The sequence below is a fragment of the Myotis nattereri genome (genome assembly GCF_964212035.1).
Source record: "Myotis nattereri genome assembly, chromosome: 5".
Lineage (NCBI taxonomy): Eukaryota > Metazoa > Chordata > Mammalia > Chiroptera > Vespertilionidae > Myotis > Myotis nattereri.
Window position 1 is genome coordinate 109318353 of NC_138080.1, and position 21587 is coordinate 109339939.

The 21587-nt window shown below is 66.0% G+C and overlaps 1 protein-coding gene across 1 annotated transcript in view; it reads left to right on the forward strand.

Annotated features, from left to right (window-relative positions):
- CARD11 (caspase recruitment domain family member 11) overlaps positions 1 to 13242 on the forward strand; it is a 30273-nt gene extending 17031 nt beyond the window's left edge. Inside the window, exons 13-23 of the mRNA XM_081090713.1 lie at positions 1154 to 1286; positions 1698 to 1911; positions 2258 to 2384; positions 4545 to 4785; positions 5320 to 5416; positions 5766 to 5861; positions 7256 to 7391; positions 8364 to 8543; positions 9511 to 9635; positions 11184 to 11299; positions 12641 to 13242. Of these exons, the coding sequence (XP_080946839.1) occupies positions 1154 to 1286; positions 1698 to 1911; positions 2258 to 2384; positions 4545 to 4785; positions 5320 to 5416; positions 5766 to 5861; positions 7256 to 7391; positions 8364 to 8543; positions 9511 to 9635; positions 11184 to 11299; positions 12641 to 12839 (1664 nt within the window). The 3' untranslated portion in view covers positions 12840 to 13242. The remainder of the gene's footprint in view (positions 1 to 1153; positions 1287 to 1697; positions 1912 to 2257; positions 2385 to 4544; positions 4786 to 5319; positions 5417 to 5765; positions 5862 to 7255; positions 7392 to 8363; positions 8544 to 9510; positions 9636 to 11183; positions 11300 to 12640) is intronic.
- The last annotated feature ends 8345 nt before the right edge of the window (positions 13243 to 21587 follow it).

Sequence of the window (21587 nt, forward strand, 5' to 3'; positions counted from 1 at the left end):
GGCCGCCTGAGCGTCCATGTATTAAGCTGTTAACCAACCTGAACAAGACAGGAGGAGAGGGAGGGGCTGACGGGGCGGCAGTTAAGGAGGCATGGGCAGGGCCGCTGGGCCGGCGAGGGCTCGTGGCACTCCTAGGCGGGCGCCCGGGCCCGCTGTGCCATGCAGAGCCCTGCAGGGAGCCGGGAAGGGGCTCCGTCTCTGGGGGAGAGCGCGTGCGGCCCCAGCACCGCCCTGACGGCTGGCGGCCTGCTTCAGCCGCACCTGCTGAGCCCCGTGCCTCGCAGGCCTGGGCCATGTGCACGGGCTCACACGCGTGTCCCCGAGTCCTTGCCGAGGCAGAGGCTGTGGTCCAGGGGACGGTGCCGAGTTCCACACCGGGAGCCCCTGGCCTGCGGGCGGAGGGGGCAGGAGGGTTTGGCCTCTGGAGATGGCTCTCCTCCGGGCCAGCTCGCCGCCCGCCCGCAGAGAAAATGAGAGATTAGTGGCTCCGTAATTGGGAGCCGTCAGGAGCTATATCAAGTGTTAAGAGAGGGCAGCCCTAATGGAGGCTGGGAGCGAGGAGAATTGGAGGAGTTGGGGAAGGGGACGCGGGACAGTTCTGGGCAGCGGGCCAAGCGATTCTGCAGCGTCCGGACAAATCCCCTTGCAGACCAGCCTCGTGATCAGCCTGAGCAGGGGCTGCCGAGCCCTGCCGGGCGGCCTTCCCAAGGGAGGGGAGAGGGAGGGGGAGGGGAAGGGGGAGGGGGACAGCTTTGCAAGGTCTAGGCTTTGCCCTCCTGCCCCGCCCAGCCCCGCCCCCAGCCTCCTAGGCCCAGAGCTGGTCGAGGGTAGTGAGACCTCGGGTGGTCCCCAGATGAGCCCAATTCAGAAACAGAACCAGCAGCTGCGGACGGCGGCCACCTTTTCCAGACACAGAAACGGATCCTTAGAAACCAGACGGCTGGGAGCTTCCTGCAAAGAGGGGCTCCTGGGGGCGGCGGGGGGGACCAGGCCATCAGCATCGGGACCTCAGGGGCCTGGCTGAAGCTGCCCTTCTCCCAGCTCCCTCACGCGGGGAACCTCCCAGGAGCAGCCCAGGGCCCCCCAGCAAGTCCGGGGCACCCTCTCCGCCCCGCCCCTGCTCCTGGGTCCTGAGGGCCCCATCCCTTTGCAGATGACAGCCACGAGCGGTGCTCCTTCGGACCCCCCTCCATCCACTCCTCCTCCTCCTCCCACCAGTCCGAGGGCGTGGACGCCTTCGACCTGGAGCAGGTCAACCTCATGTTTAGGAAGTTCTCTCTAGAAAGGTACTGTGGCCGCGGGAAGGGGCGCTGGGGTGGAGGCCACTCACCAGGTGGGACCCCCAAGAAGGGGACCGTCCATGGCCCCTTGAAAGCTAGAATCTGAGTCCCCCAATCACGCCCAGGGGGAGGGGCTTCCCCAGCCACGCAGCTGGGGGCACCAGGAAGCAGCCCCCCCCCCTTTGCCTGGCCCTGGGCCCCCGCCCGTCAAGGAGGAGTGGGGGGAGACCTGGCTCTCAGGGCAGCAGTGTCTCCTGCCGCGGTCACTGGGTCACTGCCCGTGGCCCGGAGCAGCTTGGCTTCCCACCCGTGTGCACAGCTCTCCCTCGAGGTGGCTGCGATGGCAGCGCCCGCCCTCCGTTGTCCGGGGACAGGTGCCCAGCTCCAGCGCGACCACCTGTTCCGTTTCCTGCCCAGACCCTTCCGGCCCTCGGTCACGTCGGTGGGGCAGGTGCGGGGCCCCGGGCCCGCGGTGCAGCCCTCGGTGCAGCAAGCCACGCTGAGCGGCGACGGCCTCACCTCCCAGCTCACCCTGCTCGGCGGCAACGCAAGCGGCAGCTTCGTGCACTCGGTCAAGCCGGGCTCGCTGGCCGAGAAGGCCGGGCTGCACGAGGGCCTGCAGCTGCTGCTGGTGAGGGCGGGGCCGGGGGGAGGGGGCTCTGGGGGGCTGTCCCCGGGTCCCACCCCCACGCCTTGCATTCAGCTCGGCCCCCAGGCCAGGAGGGGGCGGGAAGGGCGAGGGTCCCCTCCTCGCTACGAGCCCCTCTCCAGCCCTTCCCCCCGCCACTCCTCACGTGTGTTTCGGGAGCCTGTGCCCATGCGGGTGCACACGGGCCAGCACATGTGTGCGGGAGGGGGGTAGACAGGAGGCGAGCGAGGCGACGAGGCGGGGTGCAGCGTGGGGGGACGCTCTCGCTTCCTGGGAGCCGCCAGCCCGGGCTCTGCCGCGGCCCAGGAGGAACAGGTCTGTTCTCCAGCTAGAAGGCTGCATCAAGGGCGAGCGGCAGAGCGTGCCCCTCGACTCCTGCACGAAGGAGGAGGCGCACTGGACCATCCAGCGGTGCAGCGGGCCCGTCACCCTGCACTACAAGGCCAACCAGGAAGGTGAGGCCCGCGCCGCCCTCGCGCCTGCCCTTGGCCGCGGCCACAGGACACCGGGCGGGCAGGACCCCGGGCGGCGGCCTCTCCTCGCGCACCTGTGCGGGGAGAGGAGGATCTGACGGGCGGGTGTGGGGTGGCAGCAGGAGGGCGACGAAGGTGAGCACCACGCACCTGCCTGGCACACGGCGGGCACACACCCGGCTCCGGGGCGCACTGCAGGTCCAGCCACGAGCAGGGGCCGGAGGCCGCCGGGGCTCCCAGCGCCGGGACTGGCCCTGCCTGGCCCGGCTCCCCCCTCCGGGCCGGGCTGGAGCTGCTTCCTCCGTCAGGTTCCCAGCCCCGGGGTTGGCGCGGGCTCTGCGGTGGCCGCTCTGGCAGGAGCAGGGCCGTGCAGCCACAGGAGGGCCAGGCCTTTGCGCTGTGGCCCCGGGTCCAGGACAGGCAGGCCTCACCTGCTCCTGGTCCGGCCCTGGCAGCCTCACCCGCCCTTCCTGGTCCGGCCCCGGGCGGGAGCGCCGCGCTCTGTCTTGCCTGTGCCAGGCCGCGTCGCGCCCTCACCTCCGTGTTTCCCCGAGTGATTATCTCTGCAGCTGTCGCTTATTTTTAACCACAGGCTCATGAATGTTTCATCAGCGCAGAAATAGCCGCTCTCGCCGCCCTGCCGCCTCCCGCAGGCTTCCTGGCAGGGCCTGGCGGGGCCCCCCAGAGGTGGGCAGCGGGATAGCCCGGGTCTGGAGCTCAGCGGAGGAAATGTCCCTCTGCCGGGCCGGCTTATAGGGTCTCCACCCGGGCGGGGAGCTCACAGAGCGATTGGCATCAACACGACCCGGCAGGTGGGGGGGCCTGACCAGCGGCCCCCACTTCCCCGTGAACACGCACACACGCCTGCTGGCTCAGACGGCCGTGTGCGGTGTGGCCGTCTGACGAGCGGTCTCCGGGCCTGGCTGTGGGGACCGCGTGCGCGCCCACCATGTTCCCGCAGCTCACGCACGTGGGGCTGACCTGGGGCTGGAAAGGGGTTCATGTCACGGGCGCCCCTGCGGCATTTGCTGCATCTGTGCTTCATGCCCTGCTTCCTTCCAAAGGGATTTGAAAGCGTCACACTGACGAGCAATGGTGTCAGGGGGCCTAACCCAGCGGTTCTCAACCCATGGGTCGCAACCCCTTTGGCGGTCGAACGACCCTTTCACAGGGGTCGCCTAAGACCATCCTGCATATCAGATATTCACATGACGATTCCTAACAGTAGCAACATGACAGTTATGAAGTAGCCACGAAAAGAATGTTATGCTTGGGTCACCACAACATGAGGAACTGTATTTAAAGGGCCAGGAGGTTGAGAACCACTGGCCTAACCACAGCCGTCGTGGTCCTCCCCCTTCAGAAACCCACTCAGCAGCGTGTGCTCAACAGACGCATAACCGGGGCCTGAGAACCCCACGTCTGTGACTGTGTCCAAGAGACACAAGTCCACACGTCCACCAGAGAGGCATAGCATGCTGGTCGCAGGGCTGTCCACAGCAGCCCAGGCCTGGGACAGCACCCATGTGCACGCAGGAGAGACCCACGCCACGTGGACTCGTGCACAGCAGTGAGAAGGGCACAGATGCTGCACATAGCGTCGATGGCGCTCACGGGCATGGTGTTGGGCAACAGACGCAGACGGGGGCCCTGCTGTTGGCTGCACGCATGCGAAGCGTGGGCTCTGGCCTATGGAGGTGGCAGTGGGGGGTCCCAGGAGGGGTGTTGGCGGGAGGGGTGAGCGAGCGCTCTGCATGGTGCTTGCGGGTGTGTCCGTCCGTGGGAATCCATCAGGCTGAGTCCCACAATGACGCTATTACTGTACGAGCTGTGAGTTGACTGGAGGGCGGGGTTGGGGGTAATGAGACACGAGCGCTGGGTGAGGGTGGGGAAGGCGTGGAGGTGTAGCAGAGACCCCAGGTTTGTTGCAACTTGGCCCAAAATTTAGCTCTGAGCTTCCTGGACGCCAGGATGAGCTGGGAGCCCCGTAAGTGACACAGCTGCTGGTTCCCTGGGGGGCCTGGCGTCTCCGTGCCAGCAGCTCAGAGAGGAGTCCGGGCAGGTGGATGTGCCCGGGAGGCGGCAGTGGCGGCGAGAGGCCCGGCCCCGCCTCATCGGTGCGTGTCCCCTGCCTCCTGCCAGGGTACCGGACGCTGCTGAAGGACATGGAGGAGGGCCTGGTGACCTCGGGGGACTCCTTCTACATCCGGCTGAACCTGAACATCTCCGGCCAGCTGGATGCCTGCTCCCTGTCCCTGAGGTGCGACGACGTGGTGCACGTGCGCGACACCATGTACCAGGACCGGCACGAGTGGTTGTGCGCGCGCGTCGACCCGTTCACGGACCACGACCTGGACCTGGGCACCATCCCCAGCTACAGCCGGTGAGGCGGGGCCTGGGGCAGCCGCTCAGCCCAGGGGACACGCGGGCGCCTTGCCGTGGAGCAGCAAGGCCCATTCCCCCTCCTGGGAGCCTTCCTGCCTCGGGGACGCTGCTCTCTCCCTAAGTCCCCGAGCGCCCTCCCGGTCCTTCTCCCGCAGCTTCCCGCTCGCGTCCGCTGGTCCTGGGCCCGGAATGACACAGCAGTAGCCAGTGGCCACCAGGGGCTGAGCACCAGCCTCCCCCCACACACACCACCCGCTAGATGCACAGGCGTCCGTACAGCACCTGTAAACGCCAGCACCATGGCCCAGGCCAGGCCTGGGGGGCGGCCTTCGTAGAACCGTTTACAGATGAGGCCACTATGATGGCCCTGGAGGCAGGACTCAGGCCCAGAGGCGAGGCTCCCTGTCCACCCCCGGGTGCCCCAGGCTCAGAGCTCACAGCCCTCACGCAAGGCCCCTGCCCAGGGCTGGCCCTGCCTCGGCTCCGGCCCTGAGGTTCTGCCCCTGAGGTTCTGCCCCCGTCCCCTCCCCAGAGCCCAGCAGCTGCTCCTGGTCAAGCTGCAGCGGCTGATGCAGCGGGGCAGCCGCGAGGAGGCCGACAGCGCCCACCACACCCTCAGGGCCTTCCGGGTAGGTCCCCGCCCTGCCCACCGGGGCTCCCCCCATCTTGGAGGGATCGCAGCCAGGAGTGGAGAAGTCCTGGGGTGAAGGGTCCCGGGGAGACTTGGTTCTCAGGACACCCCTCCAGGAGGAGCCCGCCCTGTGACCGGAGGCCACAGCGATGCTGAGCCAGGGCTCTCGTCTCCATGGGAACGGGTCTCGGGCTTCTCTTGCCGTCTGAGCTGGCCCTGCCGGGACGCGGGTCCCTGGCTGGCACTTCCCGTCGGCTCGGAGGGGGCTTGCGACACGCCTGTGTCTCGGTGGCGGTGGCGTGTCCTGCCCAGCACCGCGGGGCTGACAGTGTGTCACCTGGTTTCAGAACACCCTGCAGCCCGAAGAGCCGCTCTCCACCAGTGACCCCCGGGTCAGCCCCCGCCTCTCGAGAGCCAGTTTCCTCTTTGGCCAGCTGCTCCAGGTGAGGCCTCGGGCGCCCACTGCTCCTCAGCCGCTGGCCCTGCCCCCTCCCGTCCAGGTGACCTGGCAGCGGGCCGGTCGGCAGGCTCTGCGCCTGCGGAAAGCAAACACGCTGCTTTCCTAAGAGGTTGGGGAGTTTGTGGCTGGAAGCTCAGCCTCTGCTAAACAGTAACAGAGACCGGAAGCCGCGTCCCAGGAAAGGGAAGAACGTTGCTGGTGTCTGGGTCAATGTGTCCCTCGGGCTGAGCGTCCCGTTTCTCCCTGAGCCGCCCACAGCCAAGGGCGACGGGAACCAGCAGATCCTTTGAATCTCATCTAACCACCGAGCTATTTCAGCTCTTCGGGACCAAATGATCTTCCCTGATACTTAGTTCTACAGGGACTTTTTTTTTCATGGGTCATTATCCAAGGACCATAGAGTGGCTAGTGGGGGTGTCCCATGAAATCAGAAGTGGTTTCACACGCACACGGTGAGCAGTTCCATGTGGCCGTCCCCTCGGTCACAGGCGATAGAGCTGAGGGAGGAGCTCTAAGCTGGGCCTGCGGGCGGTGCGTGTGCAGGCGCTGTGCTAATGTGTCCCTCCACTGCTCTGTCCTACTGTTGGGACACGAGGGACCCAGAGTCGCGGTGAACGGTGTGAGCCTAAAGCCCAGGGGATGCAGACAGGTAGCAGGAAGTCCCTGGCAGAGGTAGCAGGGAACCCTGCTGGGCCTGAGGCATCCTGGGGTCAGGACCACACGGGAGCACACGTTATTGCCACGTGTCAGCAAGCTGATGTCCAGGGGCCGCTTGACAGCAGAGCAGACAGAAATCCCGGCTCCCCGACTCCCCTCCCGGCAGAGGAGGGTATGGAGAGACACAGAGTGTCCGGGGGACATGGTGGGAGCCTGGGTTCTGTGCCCGCCATGGGGACAGCCCTCTCGGCCCCCCACACCTCATCCCTGAACTTGGGAGGGAGCAGGTCCTCCTGGAGGAGCCGAGGACAGCAAGGCAGGGGTGCAGAGAGCAGTGCCCCGGGAGATGGGGCCTGGGCTGTCCACCAGCGGGGCTCCCAGCCAGCGGGGCTCCCAGCCTGGGCCTTCAGCGGCTGGGCACCCCTGGCCCCACCGCCTGCGGAGGCCGCACCCATGGGCTGCAGGGTGCAGGCGGGACCACAGGATGAGCCCCCGCTCCAAGCCTGGGCCAGGAGAGAGTGGGCGCCTGTCCACTTCGTTACCTAATGACACCCACGCACAAGGACCGCAGGCCTGCGGGCACCTCCTGTGTCCCCAGGGGAAGTGGGGACCGGGCCGGGCAGGCTGGGACTGGACAGAGGTCTGCCGGGGCCGGGCTGAGCGCACGGGGGCGGGTGAGACGCGAACCGGCCGACAGCCGTGTGCGCCCTCTGCCCCCAGTTCGTCAGCAGGTCGGAGAACAAGTACAAGAGGATGAACAGCAGCGAGCGCGTGCGCATCGTGCCCGGGAGCCCGCGCGGGGGCCTGGCCCGGCCCTCCATGGACGCCACCAAGCTCCTGGCCGACAGGCAGGAAGGTACGGCGCCCACCGTGGCCCCTCCCCCGGCCCGGCGGCTCAGCCTCTCCCTCCAAACGGGGTGCCTCCCAGGGAGCATCTGCCTGGCCTCAGCTGGGGGGACACAGCCCCCCAGGTGGCGTCCCGCCAAGCCCGTCCCCGTGAGCCCCGCTCAGTTGGTGTGCGCCCAGAAGCCGTGCTGGTGGGGGCTGTTTGCTGGGAAGAGTTTGCCTGTTGGTTCCTGTCCCCCGTGCGCACTCCTGCCGTTCATCACGCCGGGGAAGGGCCCCGGGCACGGGCCCCGGGCACAGGCCCCTGTGCAGGGCCTGCTGGTGGCCAGAGCGGGGCCTGGGCTGCTGGGTCAAAGCACATGCCCAGCCTCTGGTTTCCGGAAGGCGGCTCCTCCAGGCCCGCATGGGGTGGGAAGGCGGCATGAGGCCGTGCGCTCCTGCCTCTGCCCCTGCAGCTTCCAGGGCTCCTGAAGGGCGCCGAGCCCCTCCTGGCGCCCGGTCAGCCCTGCCCCTTGCGGGCTCCCACAATCCTGACTCCCTGGCGTCCACCTCCTCTGCCCAGACGGGCCTGACTCCAGCCCCTCGCTGTCCATGCCCCTCGTCGGAGCAGCATCCCTGCCCGTCTGCTCCAGGCCCCTCCTCAGCACTCAGTGCCGTCAGAGGGACAGAGTTGGTGTTTGTTCCTTGCGCCTTGTCTGCCTTCTGCCACCACAGCCCTCCTGGCATGGAGCGCCCAGAGGCAGGGCCACATGCCTGCTCGCAGCACAGGGCCTGGCCCAGGGTCACTCCGTCAGCTTCCTGGCGGCCAGGCGCGTCCTGGAGCCTGTGGGCTTGCCGTCGGCCTTGTCTGCCAGACCCGGGCCCCGTGGCCCATTCTCCCCCGAAAGGATCCGTGAGGCCAGAAGGCACCCAGGGCCTCCGTGCCCCCCACCCAGGCCAGGCCGGCAGGGGTCCCCAGCCATCCCTTCTCTGTCCCTCCCAGAGCTGGACCCCGAGAGCGAGCTCAGCAAGAACCTCAGCCTGATCCCCTACAGCCTGGTGCGCGCCGTCCACTGCGAGCGCCGCCGGCCCGTGCTCTTCACGCCCACCATGCTGGCCAAGGCGCTGGTGCAGAAGCTGCTCAACTCGGGGGGCGCCATGGAGTTCACCATGTGCAAGCCAGGTGAGCCCCCGGCCGGAGCCCCCTCCCCACCGCCAGGTCCCATCACAACAGCGGATGGAGAAGCAGGAGGAGCGGTGGAGTGGCCGGGTGTGGATGGGAGGCCTGTGTGCCCATGCCAGCCTGGCCAAGTTCTCACTCGGGGGCCCAGAGCCAGGGGAGCCGGTCTTCCCTTCCCCACTTTACACTGAAGGTGGCAGGGTGAATACGGGTTTCAGGGTTAGCCAGGGGTCCCCAGTCTGGGCCCTTATGTGGGCGACAAGTCACCCCATCACTGGGGACTTCTGCATCCTCATGTGGCAGGGAGACAATTATGGATGGTGGGTGGACAGATGGATGGATGGACAGGTGGGTTGATATGTGGATGGATGGATGGATGGATGGATAAAAGGATGGGTGAGTAGATGGATGAATGGATGGGTAGATGAATTGATGGGTGGGTGGTGGATGGATGAATGGATTGGTAAGCAGATGGATGGATAGATGAATGATGGGTGGATTGATAGGTGGATGGATTGATGGATGATGGGTGAGTGGGTGGGTGGATGGATGATGGATGGGTTGGTAAGTGGATTTATAGGTGGGTGGATTGATGGATGATGGGTGGATTGGTGGGTAGATGGATTGATGAGCAGATAGTTGAGTGGATGGGTAGATGGGTGGGTGGATGGGTGAGTGGAGCACAAAGTCCCTCATGACAGGCACCCGTGATCATCATGAGCTGCTTTGTCCAGTGAAACTTACCGCTGGGAAGCAGAGCAAGTGCTCACTCACAGCTGTGCTGGCGCTGCCGGAGGAGTCGCAGCCAAGCCCTCGGGAGCTTCCGGCGGTGGGAGGCGGGTTATGTACACGCAGCCAGGAGTGGGCCCGGACCTGCAGCTGTGTCCAGCCCCGATGGGAAGGCAGAGGGGACAGGATGTCGGCCCAGCGCCGCCTTGAGCCTCCCTCAGGACTGGGCCTGTCCCCGCAGATGTTGTTACGAGAGACGAGTTCCTAAGAAAGCAGAGGTCGGAGACCATCATCTACTCCCGAGAGAAGAACCCCAACACCTTCGAGTGCATCGTCCCCGCCAACATCGAGGCTGTGGCGGCCAAGGTGAGGCGGGGGGAGGCCGGGCGGCGTGGCCCCTGCCGGGTGACCGCGGAGGCCGCCTTGGCCGTGGCTGAGCGCCGTGGGGATGTGACTGGCTCTCGCCTCCCGTGGGTGGGTCTCCTCCTTCTCCCTTCCTCCCTCCACGCCTCGTCCCGGCTCTGACGTGCCCTCGTGTTTTGAAACCTCCTGTTTCTGCCGCTTCCTGGGGCTCTAGTTCACGCTGTTGGGGGGACGGGGGTTGCTTGGCCGTGATAACAAAGGCCAGAGATAGAGAGCGAGTGTGTGTTGGGGCCGGGCTGGGGCCAGGGCCAGCTGGTGGTGACAGATGGGGTGTTGGCCAAAGGAGGGGAAAGGGAGCGCCAGGGGTCATGGCAGCGACACGAGCAGGTGTGGGCGCGCAGGCAGCGTCCTCTGGAGCCCGGCGCGCGGCCCTCCGCACTGAGTCTCTCCCGGCCCAGGGCTCTGAAAGCGCAGCTCCCGACCTTGGGTGTGACCTTGGAGATGGCCAGGAGCTCGCATTTGCCGTCCAGCAGATGGTCACGCCAGCGCCCTCCCGGCCTGGTCACTCGCAGACACAGCACAGGCAGAGCCCTCCGCCTGGGCTCGGTGGCCAGAGGCTGGGCCGTGGCCGGTGAAGGGTTCGCACAGTGGACGATGGAGGGCGGGCGGGTCTGCAGGTTGGAGCGAGGTCGTGGGAGCCGAGGCAGTGATGCCGTCAGATCTGCGAGAAGCCGGCAGCCGCTGGGCGGGAGGGCGGGGAGCAGTGAGGGAACGTGGGGCGCGGCGTCATTTCTCCATCCCACGTGCGAGCCCCGGTGCGGTTGGGGGGGGGGGGGGATGGGTGCGGTTCTGGGGGTGAGACCCGCGGCCGCTCGCTGGGAGCGCGTGCGGTTTCCCGCCTTCACGGCGCTTCGTGCGGCGGTGGTTTGTGCTGGAAGCGACCCTGCAGCCACAGGGATTGTCCCCTCGGAAATGAGGTGGCGGGCGCCGGGGGCCTGTGGACGCGGGGCACCCCGCCGAGGGTGCTCCCCGGCCTGGGACCGGGCCGCCTGTGCCGGGCGCCTGGCGCAGCTGGCGTTCCTGGTGCCCCTTTGACTTTAGGACTCACTCAGGCCGCCAGGGTCGCCTGGGCCCGGTGCCTGGGCCCGCAGTGCCTTCGCCACGCACGGCCAGAGGAGGCTGGGTTTCGCTGTTGGTCATTCCCGGGTTCCGCCTTGGTTCAGCCCCTGGCACTCTGGGCTCTCAGCCTGGTCTGCAGCCCAGGCCCCACCCCTGCGTCTCAGGCCACGCCCCCTGTGTCTCAGGCCCCACCTGCATCCTAGGCACCGCCCCCTACATGTCAAGCCCCGCCCCACATCCCAGGCCCTGCTCCTGCATCCCAGACCCACCCCCACGCATGTTAGGCCCTTCCCCACACCCCAGGTCCCGCCCCCACATCCCAGGCCCCGCCCCCTGTGTCTCAGGCCACTCCCACACCCCAGGCCCGCCCAGGTCCCTCACTAGCTGGGGAGGAGCCGGTGGGCCGCTGCTGACAAGGGGCTGTGCCTGCAGAACAAGCATTGCCTGCTGGAGGCTGGGATCAGCTGCACGCGAGACCTGATCAAGTCCAGGATCTACCCCATCGTGCTCTTCATCCGGGTGTCGGAGAAGAACATCAAGAGGTTCAGGTAGGGCTCCGAGACCCCCGGGCGCCCTAGAGCACCCCCTCTCCTCCCGCCCACTGCCAAGCCTCTGGGGCTCCCACCCAGAGCAGCCGGGCCATCTGGCGGGAGGAGAGGCCAGGGCGTGTGCAGTTTGTCAAAGGCTGGGCCGTGGGGTCTGAGAGGAGAGGAGTCGGGATGAGGCTGAGGTTTGGGGCCCAGTGGGGACCCGCATCACCTCTGACCCGCCCCCCCTCCTCGCACACGACCGAGACGGAGAGCTGAGGCCACTGCGCTCTGTCACCAGATGTTTGGGGGGCGCCTGTTAAGTGCCAGGACCCAGGGGACCCCTGAGGGAGCAGATGAGACCAGAGTCCCCACCTGACCACTTCACACACCCCAGGTGGCCCTCATCCAGAGCAGACCCCACAGCTCGCCGTGGGAATGGGATGGTGTGGCCGCTGCGGGAAACAGGATGGAGGGCCCCCAAAATTAACACCACCTCCAGGGACCCCGCAACCCAACCCCTGGCCACAGCAGGGCCGGGCAGGTGCTCACCCGCCCACGGATGGGCCAGGAGCCAGCGAAGCAGGCCCATCCATGCAGTGGGATGGTCGTCACCCCTGAGGTAGGGGCGGGGGGACCCTGTTTTCCAGGGCCGTTGGATGTGTCGCACATCATCCTCGGGCCACACAAAATCGCCAGCTGAAACATTAGCCTGCTCCGTTAGCCAAGCATTTAATCACTCGCCCCTCACGCCTCGGCAGGGCCAGAGCAAATGACTTCAGGGGCCTTGTCCATCCCGCGGCCGATGTCCATCCCCCCCTGCTTTCAGGGGAACGGAGCTCTGACACATGAAACATGGACACTGTGCGCAGAGGACGCACACTGTGTGACTCACCTACACGAGGCCGGAGGAGTCACGTTCAGAGAGACGGGTGGAGGGGCCAGGGGCTGGGCGGGGAGTGAGTGTGTAATGGCGACAGACGCTCAGCTGGGGCGATGGGAAGTTCTGGAGATGGTGGTGGTGACGGTTGCACAGCGTGTGTAAACTTACCGCTGAGCTGTGCACGGAGGAGTAGTTACGATGGGAGGTGTTATTTCTATGTACCTGACCACGTGGGAAAGTAAAAAGAAAGTGGGTTTTTAATGCCCACCTCTTGGGATTTCCGGAACGAGCAGAGCAGAAGGGCTCAGTACGGCGTGTGCGAGAGGCAGCAGCCGCTGCGGACAAACAGCCAGGGAAGGGGTGGTCAGTGGGGTGGGGAGGGGTGGCCCCCTGCAGGGGCGGCTGGGCTGGACAATGGTCACACACCCCGTGGCCTGCAGCCTCTCCCCAGCCCTGCCTCCGCCCCGGCCCGCCCGCAGGAAGATGCTGCCGCGGCCGGACACGGAGGAGGAGTTCCTGCGCCTGTGCCGGCTGAAGGAGAAGGAGCTGGAGGCGCTGCCCTGCCTGTACGCCACGGTGGAGACGGACATGTGGGGCAGCGTGGAGGAGCTGCTGCGCGTGGTCAAGGACAAGATCGGCGAGGAGCAGCGCAAGACGGTGTGGGTGGACGAGGACTAGCTGTGAGGGCGTGTGCCAGCGGGACTCGCGGGTGTCCGGGCCCCACGGCAGGGCTCTGGGCGAGGGCAGAGGGCATCGTGTGCCCGCAGAGCCGCCCGCCTGGGGCTTCTCCCCCCAGCGAGAGCCCGGGGCCCAGACCCTCCCTCAGAGGGAGCGGGCGCGGAGCCGCTGATCCCGCGGGGCTGGGCGGCCGAGGGCCCGGCCTGGCTGCCCGGAGCGGGGGCAGGGCCCCCAGAGGGCACAGCCGGCCGAGGAGCCGCAGCAGCAGTTGAATGTGACGCAGGGAGCGGGCACCGCCTGTGCGGGGACGGGACGCTCAGAGCACACATTCCCGCCAGGACCGCCGTCGGGCGGGGGAGCTGTGCCCGCTGTTCTTTTTCTTGCATTAAAATGTCTCCATTTCCTTGGTTTCAAGCCTCCTTTCATCTCATAGTCGGCAGGGCTTGCAGCTCCTGCCGCCTTCCCGACCTGCAGCCACGGCAGCGGGTGTGTCAGGCTCACGTCGTGGCGGGTGAAGGCGGATGAACATCCTCCGCCGTTTTCCCAGGATGACCGAGTGGGGGGATGCGGTTTCCTCTCCTGGACCACGGCATCCGCTCACGCCCAGGCGCCCCCTAAGCGGGCCCTGGGCTCCACCTCACCAGCCACAGTGGGGTGGGGCTGGGGGAGAGTAGGGGTGCCTCCAGCCCTGGCACTGCCCGCATGCTGCCCCCAGAGCCGCTGCCTGCTGGCCGTGCTGCCCTGTGCCTGTCTGGCGTCCCTCTCCCTGCCCGGCTTCCCAGATGTGTCCTTGGCCGGGATGCCAGGGCTGCTCGGTGGGGAGATGGTTCCAGCACCTGCCCGGCCCCTCTTGTTACCCAGGACGCCCTGGGGGTCCCTGGTAACTCCCCAAAGCCTTGCCCCGAGCTCCAGGGGCCTGGGACAGAGATCGGAGGCGAGGGCTCCGCGCCAGCTGGGGCCCACGCGGCTTCATCCTTCCCATTTCAAACCCCAAGAGTCCAAACTGACAGCAGCAGGCATGCTCCCCGCTGTCCTCCCTCTCACCCCTGCCCCCAGGCCAGCGGGCCAGTCCCGACCTGGTACCTCTCGGACCTGGCATCTCTCGGACCGGCTGCAGGGACTGGGCCTCAGAGCAAGGCTTTGTGGGAGGCAGGTGGTTCACCTCCATTTTTAACCTGGAATCGAGTACCCATCTGTAATAGGTAAGACATTCCCAGAGTGGAAAGCCACACACTGTAAAGGCCGCCACCTCTGCCCCCTCCCCCTCCCCATCCCCATCCCCATCCCTATCCCCGGGACACAGGAAGCCACGCTTGTGATGTCACATGTGCCTTCCAGAGCCTTCTGCAGAGCGCAACGGAGGGGCTCGCTCCCCCTCTCCCCCGACCGCAAGCACAGTAGCCACGCTCCTCCGTGCTTCACTTCTTTTTTGTTTGTTTTTTATTGATTTCAGAGAGAGAGGGAGGGGGAGAGAGAGAAACATCAGTGATGAGTGAGAATCACCCGTCGACTGCCTCCTGCACGCCCCCCTGTGTTGGGGTCCAACCCCAGCGGGTCCAGGGGTCCCCAAAGGTGTGGACGGAGTCGGCGAAGAAGGAATGACACGGAGACAGCGTTCAGTTGATCAGCAGCCTAGCCAGGATATCTAGCCAGGATCTCTAGCCAAGTTCTGGTCAGGATCTCCAGCGAAGTTCTGGTTAGGATCTCCAGCCAGGTTCTGTGTCCTTGTTCTCTTGCTAGGTTCTCCAGCCAGGTTCAGTCACCAGGTTCTAGTCAGGTTCTCTTGCCATGTTCTATCCAGGTTCTGTAGCCAGGTTCTGTCTCTAGGTTCTTCAGCCAGGTTCTCTCGCTAGGTTCTGTCTCTAGGTTCTGTGGCCAGTTTCTGTCCAGGATCTTTTGCCATGTTCTCTCCAGCGAAGTTCTTCTGTCTCTAGGTTCTGTGTCTAGGTTCTGTCTCTAGGTTCTGTGTAGGTTCTGTGTAGGTTCAGTGTCTAGGTTCTGTGTCCTGTTGTCTTGTTACATCTGTATTTATACCAGTTGGTTCCAATCCTATCAATCTCTATTCCAAAGGTTAGGGCGTTTCTTATCTCCATTCCAGGGAGTAAAGATTATGTAGCTTAAGCATGATTGTTCGTAGTTAAAGTGATTAATTACCCGCCTGGCACTTAGTTAAGGGGTTTTATTCCCTCCCTAACTTCAGGGGAAAATCCCTACCTGGGGAAACAACCTTTCTCAGAGAGGTGACCTTGGTTAAAACACATAGTGCCAAGAAGGTGAGCAAACATATTAAGAACAGTATGCCATATATGCCAGGTCCCTTGAAACAGCAAGGATGGACTGGCTCCCGGCACCCCTGGGGATCGGGCCTGTAACCCGGGCAGGTGCCCCGACTGGAATGGAACCACGACCTCCTGGTTCATAGGTCGACGCTCGCCACGGAGCCCCGCCAGCCGCGCTGCACTTCGCTGCTTCTTCGCCTGAAGCGTGTCCGGGGCCTCTCCTCGTCCCCGGGAGGCTGTCCCGCTGGGGAAGGTGCTGGGCTCCTCCCCAGCTGGTGAACCCCCCTGTCTCTTCCCCTGCACCTCCCACAGCCCCGCCTCCGCAGGGGTGATGCTCTGCATGGCGGGGGGGGGGGGGACCCCTTCCTAACTGACGGGCCTGCTGCAGACCGGCCTCCATGTCAGCCCAGACCAGCCTGCCCACGGCCCAGCCTCAGGGTGACCTGACTTGGGCAGTGACTGTGTCTGGCGGCTGGAGCAGGGGAGTGGCCGGTTGGGGGGCCCCCGTGTCCCCTATCCTGGTTCTCTGCTGTTGCATAACCAGCTCCCGGTGCTTGGTGGCTTCCCACAGCTGGTGCTCAGGATGCAGGCAGGGCTCAGCAGGCAGCCCCAGCCACCTGGGTCCTCAGCCGGCTCGGTGACGGTGGCTGCTGGCAGGCCTCAGTCACACCTGTGCTCGGGCCTAGTCACACCTGGAGGTCACACCAGGCTGTCCTGGGGGAGGGGTCAAGGTCAGACCAAATGCAGGGAGCCTGGGTGCCCCGGTCTGGGGAGAGGCCAAGGGAGAGGAGGGCTGGGCTGAGGGCTGTGACAGGCCCAGGCCCTCCCTCTGCACATCCTCCGGTCCCTCCACCAGCCACCCATCCGCTGACCTGGCACACCTCCCTCCACGCCCCCGGTGCCAGCAAAGCCCTCTGCCCCCAGGAGCGTCCGGGCCTGGGTCCCTGGGTCCCTGGGTCCCCAGGCCAGGCCCTCCCCTGGCAGAGCCGTCCAGAGGACGCCACGGCCAGTGACAGGAAGTGAGGCTCAGGGCAGTGAATGGGGGCGTAGGGGCGAGAGGAGATTGGGGGCTTCCTGGTTCGTTTGGACACTGATGTCAGCCGTGTGTGGGCGAGCAGGCCAAGCTGCCAACACGCCCGGTGCTTGTCTGAAAGGGCGCAGCCGCCAGGAACACTTCCAGCACCGAGTGCCTTCCTCTCCCACCATGTGTCATCCTGGCTCCGAGGCCGACTGGCCATGAGGGTGTGTGTGTGTGTGTGTGTGTGTACACGCAAGCGCACACATACATCTGTTTCAGCAAATGAGTCGGAGGCTGGGAGGCCTCCAGTGCCCTCTAGTGGCAAGAGGGGCCCACTACTCGGTGCATGGGTATGAGTGTGTGTGTGTGTGTGTGTGTGTGTGTGTGTGTGTGGTGTGCCACATGTTTGGGTGTGTGCATATGCACATATGTGTGTTATGATTGAGTACACATGCATGTGTTTGGGTGTGTGTGAGCATGTATTTGCATATACATGCATGTGCTTGGGTGTGCACTGTTTTGTATGCTCCTGTGCACGTGTGTGTGTGTTTGGGGTGGGTGTGCACACATGGGTTTGGGTGTGTGCATGCACATTTCTGCTCACGCTGGAGTGTGGGGTGTCAGGTCCAGGCGGGGCACACGTGGGCATGGCTGCTGGGCTCTCAGTCACACGTCACACATATGTTCATGGAGACCCCTCTCCTGGCTTTTCTCCATCACCCCTGGCCCAGCTGATGGCCTTGTCCCCTCCTGGCTGTGACTGCCACCTGCCCCCCAGTGCACCCCGCTCAGTTGAAATTCCCCCCAAACAGCTTGGCAAGCCCAGCCCCCCAGGCCCTGTCCCTCAGGCCGGCTGACCTGGCTTTTGGTCAGAGTCCCAGGGCGGGTGACTGGGCCCTACCCCTGCCCGGGAGCCTGCAGTCCCGGGGACATCAATCTCCCAGATGCAGCTGCCCCTGGCTGTGGAGGTGCCTGGCCTGTCACCTGCAGGTCACAGCGTCCTGCTCAGCTGGCTGGACCGGGACCCATCGAGTCCCTTTCGCCAAATGCTACGGCCAAAGGGCAGGCTCTTCCTGGCGTCTTCCATCCCAAGTGACCGGGGCCCTCCAGGGCCTGGCACACCCAGGAGGTCCCCAGACCTTCAACATCATGTCGATAAATCCTACATCCCTCACGCGGGCCCGGGGCGGCCTGTGTGGAGGAGAAACCCCGTGATTCCCGACGCCCACCGACAGGGTTGGAGCCTGGCTGCACCACTCACGACCCTGTGAACCTGAGCAGGTGCCTCAGTGTTTCCGGCTGTGAAATGGGCGCGGATCTAAGACGCGCTGGTGAGGGCTGAGCGCTGTGGGGAGCTCCGCTGAGAACCTCGCCTCCGTGGTGGGCCAGACGCTCAGAACCCGACTGGAACCCTCCGCCCTCTGGGTGACGGCGCCCTCATCACCTCCAGGGCAGAAGCAGAAACTGAGGCTCAGAGAGGCAGGGCCTCCCCGGGGGCAGGAACTGTGCAGCTGGGATGTGCAGCCAGGCCCGGCTCACCCGGAAGTGCGGGCTCTGCAGCGCCCCCCAGAGCACGTGTGTGACTGTGCACCCCGCGGGGAGGGAACCCCCGGGGCTGCCAGATGCCCGCAGAGCGCCCCGCTGAGCAGGCTGCCGAGAGGGGTGTAACGGCCACAAGCAGCACAGGTGGTGATGCCTCGTTCGTCCGTGGGGGCTTGGGGGCTCCCCCAGAGCCCCATGTTCATTACCCGCCCCTCCCCCACGTCTCCACGCCTGGTCCAGCGCCAGGTGGCCCTCCAGTTCCCACTAGGCGGCAGCATGGGACCCCCCCCTCCCCCCAGCTCCCTGAGCTGCTAGGGGTTTGCACCTGGGCCCGCAGGTGTGACCGGGTGAGCGGCAGGCGCAGAGGGGTAACGTGTCTTCCCCAAAACTCCCCGAGGCTGGCAGCACCCAGGGGTGCCCCTCGTCCTGTCCTGTAAGATGTGGCTGTAACCCCCTCCCCACAGAGGGGACCCCGTCCTGGGGCTCAGCCCACCTCTGCCCGGGCACGCCCACCCGCCGCGGGCTCGGACATAAATTAAAATTCCATTTCATTAAGGCAGCGGCAATCCATCCCCGCTGCGCTAACAATGCCGGCGGGCTCCTCCGCGGCGGTAACTCACGCGGCCTCCCCCGCGCCGGCTCGCAAACTGCTGGAGCTGCACTTTCCGCCCAAATTTATGGCGCTGGCAGCGTCTGGGGCCTGAGTTACAGCCGCGGGTGTGATGGGGCCGGCATTCTCCTGCATCCAGTCCTCCCGCCCTGGCAGCCGGGAGTGGGGAGGGGCAGGCCTGTTGTTCTCCCGGCACCGGCTTTGTTCTCTGGCCGCCAGGCCCCGGCCACCCACCCCAGGCAGACACCCCACAATCCAGGCCCCGGCCACCCACCCCAGGCAGACACCCCACAATCCAGGCCCCGGCCACCCACCCCAGGCAGACACCCCACAATCCAGGCCCCGGCCACCCACCCCAGGCAGACACCCCACAATCCAGGCCCCGGCCACCCACCCCAGGCAGAGGCCCAAAGCGGTGCCAACACCCAGCTGAATGCACTCCCGTGTAACCCGGTAAAGGAGGGAGTGCCGGAATCCATTTCACAGACCAGATAGCTGAGCCCGGCCTGCGAACAGCAGGGCCCACAGCTTAGCCTCCGCCCCAGCGAAACACTGGCCCAGGTGCGGGCGGACCGTGGCCCAGGGCCCCACGGCAGCATTGCCTGCAACGGCCCCAGATGAGAGCAAAAGAGCAAACCCCACAGGCCACAGCGCAGAGCCTGGTGGGGCCCTGAGCCTCGGGGCTGGTGAGAAAGAGCCAGGCCGCTCCGTGTGTCTGCGCAGCCGGGTGGCCAGGCTGTGCTGGACGTGGCCGCCAGCAGGAGCAGGTATGCGCGGGGCGGGGTGAGGCGTGTGACGTACCATGCAGGCCCGTGTGCACAGAAGGGGGGGGCGGGGGGGGGGGGTTGGACGCAATGGACAGGGCCCAGCAGGGACTGGCATGTCCCCACCCCCTTGCGAAACGCTGGCCCGGCCTCCCCTCTGCCCACAGCCTCCGGGAAACGGGCTGGTCTTCCTGCCTGGAAGGGAGTTCCCAGAATCCAGAGCAAAGCCTGCGCCCTGCGCCGTGGGGTCATCGCAAGGTGACTCCCTCCCGTGCACATTCCTGTCCAGGCCCCGTGTTTACCAGAGCGGTTTCATCCCGAGGGCTGCGGTGTCCAGACAGGAGTCCTGCCCTCCGGGGTCAGGGGACACAGCCAAGTGCTTGGGGCGGGAGACAGGGACCCAGGGCGCCGGGCCAGCCGGGCGGGGTCCAGCCCAGGGAGCCTGCGGAGCGGGAGGGGGGAGCCCTGGAGGCCGGGATGGGCGGGGAGGGGGCGGCATGCTCGGGCCTCCCGCTCCAGCACTGGACACAGCTGGGGTCTCTGAGAAGGCCCACTCCGCTCCCTCGCCTTCCTCTCCTCTCCTCTCTGCAGACAGACGGAACTTTCTAGTATGTGCCGATGTGGCCGGTCCCTGCCCAGCGCAGACACCTCCAGGGCTCCCACTGCCCTCGGGGCAGACTCTGCCCTGCAGTCTGGTCTCCACTTCCTGCACCAACGTGATCAGCTCCCCTGACACACACACACACACACAGGCACACACAGGCACACACGCGCACACAGGCACACACAGACACACACGCGCACACACACATGCACACACATGCACACAAGCACATACGCACACACAGGCACACACGGTGCACACACAGGCATGCACAGGCACACACACGTGCACATGCGCACAGGCACACACAGACACACATAGACACACAGGCACACGCGCGCACACAGGCACATACATGCACAGAGGCGCACAGGCACAGGCACACGCACACAGGCACACACAGACACGCACACAGGCACACATAGACACACAGGCACACACAGGCACACACGCGCACACAGGCACACACAGACACACACGCGCACACACACATGCACACACATGCACACAAGCACATACGCACACACAGGCACACACGGTGCACACACAGGCATGCACAGGCACACACACGTGCACATGCGCACAGGCACACACAGACACACATAGACACACAGGCACACACAAGCGCACACACAGGGTCCCACACCCCAGCCGCGTGAGCCTTTGCCAGCCCCTCCCTCCAGTGCCCCTCCCTGTCTGGCTGGTTCCACTCCCTTTAAACTCAGGCCCCTCCTGCCTCCACAGCTGCTTACACACCCCCCTGAGGTCGGGCTGCACCCCTGGGAATGACAGAGGGAGACCAGCACATGGGGGCGGGAGCCAGGGGGGCCGTCCTGTCAGTACCCGGGACGGCCGCCTGGGACACACGCACCCCCAGCAGCCGCGGGGCCTGAAATGAGGCCTCGTCCCTGTGACGAGGTTGGAGGGGCGGTGGCTGTGGCCAGATCCTCCCAGAAGTCCCGACACCATCCGTCCTCCATGGCCCTGACCTCCAGGCCGCCCGCAGCAGTAATACCACCCCCACCACGTGGCTCCCAGCCGTGGCTCATGGTGGGGGCGGGGGGGCTGGTGGAGCCTAGACCCCAGCAGGGCCCAGCACAGAGTGGGGGGCTGGCGTTAGACGGAGGGAAGTGAGGAGGGCTTTGGGGGAGGGGGACACTGCCACGCGAGGGCACGGGAGTCGGGGGGAGATCAGGACCGGCCCACAGGGAGATGCCGACCCGGGGCCGAGGGGCTGGCTGGCTGGCGGGGAAGCAGGGGACGGAGGAAGGTCCAGGCCGACGCTCTGCTCTGAGCCGTCAGCCGCGTGGCCTGAGCACCGCCCGGTCCCAGCCTGCGAGGTCAGGGCTCAGCCCCTCCCGCCTGGCGCTTGCCCTTCCGGGGTGACCCCCAGCCTCCCCGCCCGCGGTGGAGGGTGGACAACCCGCTGGGCCGGAAGTTCTCTGCTCACACTCGGCCTCTGTGGGAGCTGGAATGTATTCCTTCTCGCGCCTGAGTGACTCCCGCCGTCTGCTCCCCCGAAGGCTGTTGTATCCGCGCTCTCCGCACGCGGGGCCCGGCCGGCCCATCTCACCGTGGGCCCCGCACAGCCTCTCCAGGACACACGGTCCCCCCTGTCCGGCCTGCACACTCCCCGCCTCCCGCCCCAGCCCGCGCGGCGGTCACTGCTGTCCCTATACTGACACCTGCCGCCCCTCGGCCCCCGTCAACCTGGCCTGGACTCTGCCCAGCTCACTCCATGGACAACCAGGCCCGGGAACGACCGAAGGGGTCAGCCAGGCCAGGTCCCTCCAGGGGCCGCCAGCCTCGGGGCCGCCCACGTCCAGGTGCCGCCCAGGCCCTGTGTCTGTGTCATCCTCCAGAACGTCACGGCCACTCAGGCCAAGAGAAGGGCCAAGGGGGCTCCACTCGGAGGCTCAATGACCAGTTTA